This window comes from Mirounga leonina, unplaced genomic scaffold (assembly GCF_011800145.1).
Source record: "Mirounga leonina isolate KUSES-001 unplaced genomic scaffold, KU_Mleo_1.0 Mir_239, whole genome shotgun sequence".
Lineage (NCBI taxonomy): Eukaryota > Metazoa > Chordata > Mammalia > Carnivora > Phocidae > Mirounga > Mirounga leonina.
The window spans coordinates 3,341,447-3,350,751 of NW_023270624.1; the positions used below are offsets into that span (position 1 = coordinate 3,341,447).

Here is a 9,305-nt window from a genome sequence, read left to right on the forward strand (position 1 = left end):
ATCTGTATAAATACAGTTGTGTTCAGGCTGCTTCTACAAGCTGGGAGAAGTTCACATGTCCCACTTTACCCCATACCCCCAGCCACACTGGAGCATCCCTGAGGATAGGCAAAGCCTCTAATTCACAGTGACCCTTCAAAACCCAAACCACTGGGAAAGACAACCACAGGGTATCGCATTCTGTGACAATCACTGAAAATCTGTCATCAGGGCCCATTTCCCACAAATAAAAATCTAAACATCTTTGTAGAACATGCAAAACTGGTCATCAGCCGGTCTTTTCCTGGTCACAGCTGGACCAGGAACCATGTCAAACTACGGGACCTTCTGAGACGCCCAGTGTTCTCTCACACCTGCACTGAGTTTTGCACTTGTGTTTGTTCGGACCAGATTCCCCTAGAACTACAGAGGCTGGCTGGCCGTTCCAGATTTCCCTGGAAACTATATTCCAAGAGTAGCTCCCTTGTGAATCTTTTCTCCACATGCCTCATTCTGGTTGGCCCATTTGTCCACCCTCGTGGGTGCATCTGGGAAATTCTGCCACTACCTTGTTATTCTGTCCACATGCCAGTTCTATCCTAAGGCTGGATATAAGCTCTGGGGTCTTCTTAATTAGCTCTGCATTTGATCCCAATTCCTGGTGCCTAGTTCTTACTCTGTGCGGTCTGAGTGAAGGACTTTGGAATAAAAATATGAACAGGGTACATTTTTTGTCCTTAAGTCCCTCAAATTACTCAAAAGGAGATTCTAATGTAAATCACTTTTTAAATGTAGCATTACTACATAAATCTACCTTTGCTAGCACGCACAGACAGGGAATGGAGCTCGCGTGTGCGGGAAACAGGCCAAGGGGTGGCGTTTCTCCCACTGCACCATCCAGTATCTCCAACACCCCTTGTCCTCCCTTAAAGTCATGAGGACCTTCTCTGGTTTAACTCTTCTTCCCGGATTCCCTCCATGGAAACAGAGGTGCACGGGATGCAGGTGCCCCTTACCTAACTAGGGAAAGTTGAGGCTGTGTTCACAGAGGATGTTTGAAAACCTTAGCTCAATAAATCACCAATGCAGTCTCTGGGGGAAAGGGAACAATAGTAAGGCAGAGTGTAACTGCTGAATGAAAAGCAACCAAGATCCTTTTAAAAACCACAAACAGGAAGGAAAGTGCTGTGTCAGCGGCTGTTGCTTTTTAAGTTTGAACTTTTTTTTTTTTTTTTTTTTTTCCCTGTGGAGTAGAAGGAGCTTGGGTGGAGGAGACTCTGAATCCCCAGAGTGGAGGCGAATGGTGAGGCCCGGGAGAGCTGAGGGTCTTGGTGAGAAGGACAAGGGACTTGGCTAGGGAAGAAAATATGGATGCCCTGGAGACAGGGGAGGTGAGCAGAGAGGAATATTCAAAGGATGGAGGAGCCCATGTTGTCAGAGAAAACAGGACACAAATGGAGAGGGGGACTAGAGAAGGAGTATTAGTGAAAGTCGGGGTGGATTTGGAACTATGCAAACCTGAAAACGTCAGAGGTAGAATCTAGGAGGCAGTGCACCAAAATAGGGTTGCAGCGACACAAAGAGGTGTTCTATTCACCTTAGAAGAAAGATCATGAGAAAATACAAATTTCAGTTAGAACAACCGTACTAAACAAAAAAGTGCCACTTTTTTGGTCACTTCCCATTGTATCTGTAAATACAGGGAAATCAAATTATAATCCTGCACAGATAGGCTGCAAGGGAAGCAAACATTTTTCTAAGAACAACGATGCCACAGACCTCATTCCCCAGCTAACAAGCCTGGAGACAAAACAGAGCTTAAACTCAGCTACCCTGGAATCAGCTGGGGGAGAAATGTCCTCTGATGTCAGCTCACTCACTCAGCCTCACCCTGCTGAAGACCCCTGCGACCCCCAGACGGGAAGCCACAAGCTCCTCTTAGCCTCTGGGAATTAGGAAATCTGCATTCAAGTGAGCTGTAATATCAATTCATCCATACATTTGAGCACATATGTGGCTTTACTGTGTCTCCCAATACAATAGAGATGTTTCTAACATCACTGAGAGTCTCAGGGGTATCAATAAAAAGCAAAATAATATGTGTAACATGTAGAAAAATACGGATCTCACTTTTGACATAATATTGTCATCTTTGAAATTCCTTCATCCATTAGCTTCTAAGATAAACTGTGCTGATCTGCTCATTCACTGGTTATTTATTCAACTAGCACTTACTGGGTGTCCAAATATGCCAGTCACTCCTCAAGGTATTGGGGATATAGCATTGAACAAAACAGAGAAAAATCTCCCTGTCCTCATGTCACTGAAGTTCCGTCTCATCTTCTTCCATCTATCTTGCTCTTTTTCTTTACTTAAATATACTTACTCCTACCAGACCCTGCATCCGGTGTGGGGTATCTGTGAGTCCATCTCATCCCCTGAACAGCACTGTAGGAGTGGAACTAGCAACGTCCTCCTATCTTAGAGGACGTCTGGCACAGAGAGGTGGACATGGCCTCCTCTAAACCCCCTTAGCTAGAAAGTGGCACAGTCTTCAGCCTGGGCCAGCGTTTGCTTTTCTGCTGAGGAGCCCTGCACCCTTTTACATTCTTTTCTAACTTCACATCTTTGCTGCTTTGCTCATACCTGCATCTGTTTTCTCTCAAAAAAAATCTAGTTTATTTATCCACCTAGCCTCTGGCAGATGACCTCAAGCCTTTCAGACCCTGCGCACCACCAAAGCTTCAGGCCAAGCCCTCATCCTTAGAATAAGGACCCACGGGGTGCCTGGGTGGCTCGGTAGGAGAAGCTTCGGACTCTCAGTTTCCACTCAGGTCATGATCTCAGGGTCATGAGATCGAAACCCCCTCCTCCTTGTTGGGCTCCTCGCTCAGCGGGGCTTCTGCTGGAGATTTCCTCTCCCTCTACCCCTCCCCTCACTCACTCTCTCTCTCTCTCTCTCAAATACATAAATAAATCTTTAAAAAAATGAATAAGGACCACAAACCTCACAGGAGCTCCAAAGACCTGAGTCATCAGTCCCCGCCTCTGACTGGGGCCTTATCTGCTGCTGCTCATCCTCATCTGGCCCCACACAGAGCCCGCCTGGAGGGCTCTGGTCACGGGGTGAGTCCTGCTCCCTCCCACCACAGTCCATGTTTGTATGCCCTGTGACCTCTGGCTCCTGTGTTGCTGGCTCCCCTTCCTGCTTCCTCCTCGCACGGCCCTTCAGTTGTTAGCTCAGGGACTCCCCGGGACCTTCACCCTAACCCTGCAGGCTAGTTCAGAGTCCTCTGTTATAGTCTTGTAGCATTGCTGAGCATCCTTTCCCCACGATTACTTTGTAATTGCCTGCATTCTCCTGATGCATCCTAAGGCTCCTCGAGAGCTGGGACATAATATGTCTTTTGCTTACCCTTGCGTCTGGGACTCTGGCTCCCAAGGGACGTGTTCTGCGGACGGACTGGATGGTTTGGAATAGGCATACGCACCATCACTTCAAATTCAACAAAATGGAAATTACATTTTGCTCAGTGACAGACATTCCCTGCATTTGCCACCTTTCAGGTGACCTAATGACCTCACCATACTTACCCTGAATAGGGATCACATCTTCTCTTCAAATTATCTTGCTCCTTACGTGTCTTTCTCAGTCTCCCCCACTTCAGAGGTGCGCAGCGCTGATGGGCCACGCTTGAATTACTCCTTCTCAGGAAAGCGGCAACTTACAGCCTTGTCATCTCCAAAATGTGCTTTGCAACAGTAATAACAGGCATGCAGTCCTTACAGACCCTCTTTGAACTATGCCAAATACTTATATTCCAAATAGTTGCTGGGCTATGCTAACCTGTCATTATTCTACACATATCTATCCAGGAGTCTCCACATCAGCTCATCTACTCAGTTCTTTATCATGAGCTAATTAATGGGGGGTAGAAAATTAAAGTTTGGAAAATATTTTAAGAAATTATTATGCCATATAAGAGTGCTTGGGTGGCTCAGTTGGTTAAGCGTCTGCCTTTTGCTCAGGTCATGCATGATCCCAGGGTCCTAGGATCCACTGCCACATGGGGCTCAGCAGGAAGCCTGCTTCTCAGTCTCCAGCTCCCCCTGCTTCTACTCTCTCTCTCTTTCTGTCAAATAAATAAATAAAAATCTTAAAAAAAAGAGAAATTATTATGCCTTATAAGGATAAGAAGGCCATGGGGTAGTTGAGTGCTGTGAATTGTGTAACACTGTTGAATCACAGACCTGTATGTCTGAAACAAATGATACATTATATGTTAAAAGAAGAAGAAGAAGAAGATAGCAGGAGGGGAAGAATGAAAGGAGGGGGAAATGAACCAAGAGAGACAATGGACTCTGAAAAACAAACAGGGTTCTAGAGGGGAGGGGGTGGGGGGATGGGTTAGCCTGGTGATGGGTATTAAAGAGGGCACGTACTGAATGGAGCACTGAGTGTTTCGCACAAACAATGAATCATGGAACACTACATCTAAAACTAACGATGTAATGTACGGGGATCAACATAACATAGTAATAATTAAAAAAAAAAGATACAGTGTGAGGGATTCCGTTACAAACGTTCGTTTCCTAGGAGGCCAGGTGACCAGAATGTTATTTTACCCTGTAACTGAGGCTGGTCTGAGTTGACACTTCTCGCGGGGAGTGGCTCCTTTGGACTCTTGAACCAGAGCCAGGGGCTAAAACCCATCGTGCGCTGCTTGCCCTGAGGCTGCAGGGTTCCTCCCTCCGGTGCCAGACCGCGAGCGCAGATAGTGCGGGCCGCGGGGAAGGCCGCGCTGCTATCAGCCGGGCCAGGCGAGGCCAGGCCGGCCATGGCCTCGGGGGCGCCGGGCGAGCGGCTGCGCGAGGAGGCCAGGTGCCCCGTGTGCCTGGATTTCCTGCGGGACCCGGTGAGCGTGGCCTGCGGCCACAGCTTCTGCCTGGCGTGCATCTCGGAGTTCTGCGAGAAGTCCGACAGCGCGCAGGGCGGCCTCTACGCCTGTCCGCAGTGCCGGGGCCCCTTCGGGCTGGACAGCTTTCGGCCCAATCGGCAGCTGGCCGGCCTGGTGGACAGCGTGCGGCAGCTGGGGCTGGGCGCGGGGCGCGTGGGCGCGCGCCGCTGCGCGCGGCACGGCGAGGAGATGAGCCTCTTCTGCGAGGAGGACCAGGAGGCGCTGTGCTGGGTGTGCGACACCACCGCGGAGCACAGGAGCCACCACACGGCGCCACTGCAGGAGGCGGCACGGGGTTACCAGGTGAGAGCCCCGGCGCGCGCCGCGGGGCGCGGGCGAGAGGCCGCGGCTGGGCGTCTGGCGCGCGGCCCAGGCGGCGAGCGGCCCGAGCCCGCGGGGCTGCTGACCTGCCTAGGGACCAACCCACACGATCCCCTCCTGGCCTGAATGACTCCGCGCCCTGCTCGCCCCCTCTCCTCTCCTTGCCTTGCTCCATGGGAACCCCCTCTGGCACTTCTCTGTTCAGGAGCTCCAATGCACCTGGTTCATTAACCACATTATTTTAGACTGTCCCCTCCTCCGCTGAAGCCTCCCCAGCCCTTTGCTTCGTTCCTGGTTCTCTTCTCCCTGATGCTGGTGTTCTGGTTCCAGACGAGAGCTCCAGTGGAGCGCTGGGCTCTCCAGTTGGTTCTTGGTTCCAGGTGTACATCTTTACTGTAAATGCTTCCTAATTGGCTGTCTAATGCCTTGTTTTCCATAGTGCTTATCTCCATGTTAGTTAATACTGTCACTAGAACAACGCTGAGTTTTGGACCTGGTGTCTGCCGAGCACACAGCTCTGACCACCTTTAAAGCTTGCGGATGCATGTGCACCCCGAAGTAAAAATCCAGTAGCTAAGTCTGTTCAGCACGTACCCAGGGACTGATCCTCAATAAAGAGGAGACTCATATTGGAGTATTTGGCCCCCAAAAGCGGCATCTGTGAAACTCTAATAGAATTCTCCCTACTGGTGCTCTTCAAAAGTGATTTCACATATTCTGATCACATTTAAATTCCCAACATCTGGAACAGCTGTTACCACAAAGGAGGTGGGAGTCGTCTTCAATCTACCTGCATGTTTAACTGAAGTGCTGTCACAATGAAATACATTGTTAACATTGAACTTTCTAAAATTATTATTATTATTATTATTATTATTATTATTATTTTAACTTTCATTGTTTTAAACCAAGGTTTTGGGATATTTCCTACCTCAACTTCCTTCTTCACATACCTGGAAATATCTCTTAGTTTTTGTTTTTGTTTTTTTCTTTTATCTTTTGGTTGTCATCTCTACAAAATTCAGGTGCCAGCTCCTTTCTAGCTACACTTTTGAAGTATGCTATCTTGCTTTCTTTTTACCTGGAAGTTACCTAAATGTAACGTGGCTATATGTAATATGTCTAAAGAAGTTCCTTATATTTCATTAATCCTTGATTAAATAGCAAATAAATATCTGTTAAACTCCTAAGCCTGTCAGTCAAGACTTCCTAGGGCCCTAAGTTCTGTTTGTATACTTCTTGTCTCAGCCAAACATGAGATCCAGCAAAACTAGTCTAATCACTGTTGTCCCCAAACATGCCACATCTTTTTCACCTCCTTGCTTTTGATCACAGTTTCTTCTGCCTAAGGGAGCTTTTTCTCTCTCTATAAGTGTCAGAGTTCTATTTCTTGCAAACATTAAGAAAAATGCCACTTCCCCCATCTTGTCAAATACTTACATAAATTCTCCTGCTACTTTATGCGCACCGTTATGGATAAGCTAACAGTCTCTTTTAAAGGCAGTTGTTGTGTAAGACTTATTAAATGACTTTGGGAAGAGTTTCCCCCCCCCATTTTTTTCCCTAAGATTTATTGAATGACTTAGGGAAGAATATAAAAATGTGTGTATATGTGTATCCTTATGGTTGTTCTCTATAGATAACATATATGTGTTTACTTCTAGGAGGAGTTGTAGGGCTGAAAGGAGATTCAGTTTTGTTATTTTTTAAATTCCTCATAAGGTTTATGATACTGTGTATCTCCTTTCCACTTAACAATTAGTAATTTACAAGGTTTCATTTTACCAAATACTAATAAACAATTTTCTTATTATAAAGCAATAAATAATTTTAAAAAGTTCAAATATATAGATAGATATAAGGAATAGCATCAATTGCAACCAAGCATTAGTAGATGCAGTTTCATCTATTGAACATCTGTTGCTATGTAGCTTTTTATGTATTTATTACAAGCACTTTTTTCAAAATTGGTGCCATATTACATAAAATATACTTATCTTAATTGACTTTATAATTGTGAATGTTTCTTGTCATTCAGTATTCTGCAGCATCTTATTTTAATTCCATCAAGTTAATATAAAATACATTTTTCTCACTCTCCTATTTTTGACATTTGGTAAGTTACTTCTATTTTAAATAATGCTGCAGTGAACATATGTTTAGATAAATCTTTGATTATATCTGGCATTAACATTTAAAAATACATGCATATTTTACTAACCATTAAAGAGGTTGAACATTTTTATGTGCTTACTAGGGCCTGTTTTAATCGATCTTTGCATTTCCTGATATCCCTGGTTAATACTAGGTACTGAATTTGGGCATCTATAATGGGTTCGCACATCTTTCCAAACAGGCAAAGCTCCAGATGGCCCTGGAACTTGTAAGGAAGGAGATAGAGGAGACCTTCACTCAGGAGGCCAATGTGGGGAAGAAAATTGTCATCTGGAAGGTAAGAGAATCTTGGGACTTCTGACAGATCCAAGTTTGGGTCATTAAATTACTATTCATCCATCTTCCCTGCGGTACGCTTTTGTTCCATTTACGTAGTTGCTCTAGGGAAACATCTGCGTCATCTTGGATCATCATGTCCCCTCAGATTATCCTGTGTAGCTGTGTTCTTTATCTCTATTAATACTACCCCAGTCCAAATTATAAAGAAATAGTTTTACTGATCTTGATTGTACGATAACTCAATGCTCCATTCCTAGTACCTAGGGGAGAATCTCATACTGTCATTACTAATTTAAAATGTGTTTGTGTGTGTGTATTCATTGGACAAATGACATAATAAATATTTCACAGGATTTATATATATGAAATATAGCTAATATTGATCATTTTACATATAGGAGGATAATCTGAGCTTTCAACCTCTTGTCAGTAATCCATATACATACCTTCTTTTTTTTAAACTTCAGCTTTTTTCACTTACCTATTTACACACACACACACAGTGGTTCTCAATCTGCCACTGAACTTCCCCTCTGCTCATGCTCTCTCTCTGTCAAATAAATAAATAAAATCTTTAAGGTTTCACAATCACCATATTACTAAGTAATGTTCATGTTTCTAATCTCTAAACCTTTTTTTTTTTTCACATTTACAAATCAGGTCTCTGTAATCTCTCTTCATAATGATTCAGTTGTTTCCACCCTGTTCTCATTCTAGTGACTACTTTAATGATGTATTTTTAACTTCCTTGGGCAACTATTCTATGCTAGTCACTTTGCTCAGCAACTTAATGGATATTTAACCTTAATCCCCATACTCCTCTTCCCCCATAATTTAAATATGGTACAAAAGCTTGGAGTGCCTGGGTGGCTCAGATGGTTAAGCCACTGCCTTCAGCTCAGGTCATGATCCCAGGGTCCCGGGATCGAGCCCCGCATCGGGCTCCGTGCTCAGTGGGGAACCTACTTCTCCCTCTCCCACTCCCCCTGCTTGTGCTGTCAAATAAATAAATAAAATCTTAAAAACAAGCAAACAAACACACAAACAAAAACTTACCTGTAAAACAGCCTTGCCCCCAAGTCCTTGGCCAAATGAGAACTCAGATCCAACTGTCTTTCTTAAACTCTAAATTTGAAGGCCACTTGTCCCATAGAGTGGCCTCTGATTTCTGCATGTTGCTAAAAAGCAGCTAATCTGTGGACAGAGTTAAGGCGCTGAGGTCTCTCTGGACATTGCGGTCAGCTTCTCTATCCCACACCTGAAGCGCCCCCTGGTGATGATTGGATCCCCTGTGTCACTCCAGGAGAAAGTGGAAATGCAGAGGCAGCGCTTCAGGCTGGAGTTTGAGAAGTATCGTGGGTTCCTGGCCCTAGATGAGCAGCTACAGCTGAGGCGGCTGGAGGAGGAGGAGCGAGCCACCCTGCAGAGACTCCGGGAGAGCAAGAACCGGCTGGTGCAGCAGAGCAGAGCTCTGAGGGAGCTGGCCGAGGAGCTGGAGGAGAGGTGCCAGCGCCCAGCGCTGGGTCTGCTGGAGGTGAGCCTGGGTCCTCTGCAGCTGGGTCAGCTGGAGGCGAGCCTGGGTGCCTCTGCAGC

At 45.7% G+C, this 9,305-nt stretch overlaps 1 protein-coding gene across 1 annotated transcript in view; it reads left to right on the forward strand.

Moving 5' to 3' along the window:
* The first annotated feature begins 4,817 nt into the window (after positions 1 to 4,817).
* The window catches only part of TRIM58 (tripartite motif containing 58), an 18,241-nt gene continuing 13,753 nt past the window's right edge, over positions 4,818 to 9,305 (forward strand). The window contains exons 1-3 of the mRNA XM_035029347.1: positions 4,818 to 5,240; positions 7,615 to 7,710; positions 9,016 to 9,246. Coding sequence (XP_034885238.1) covers positions 4,818 to 5,240; positions 7,615 to 7,710; positions 9,016 to 9,246 — 750 coding nt within the window. The remainder of the gene's footprint in view (positions 5,241 to 7,614; positions 7,711 to 9,015; positions 9,247 to 9,305) is intronic.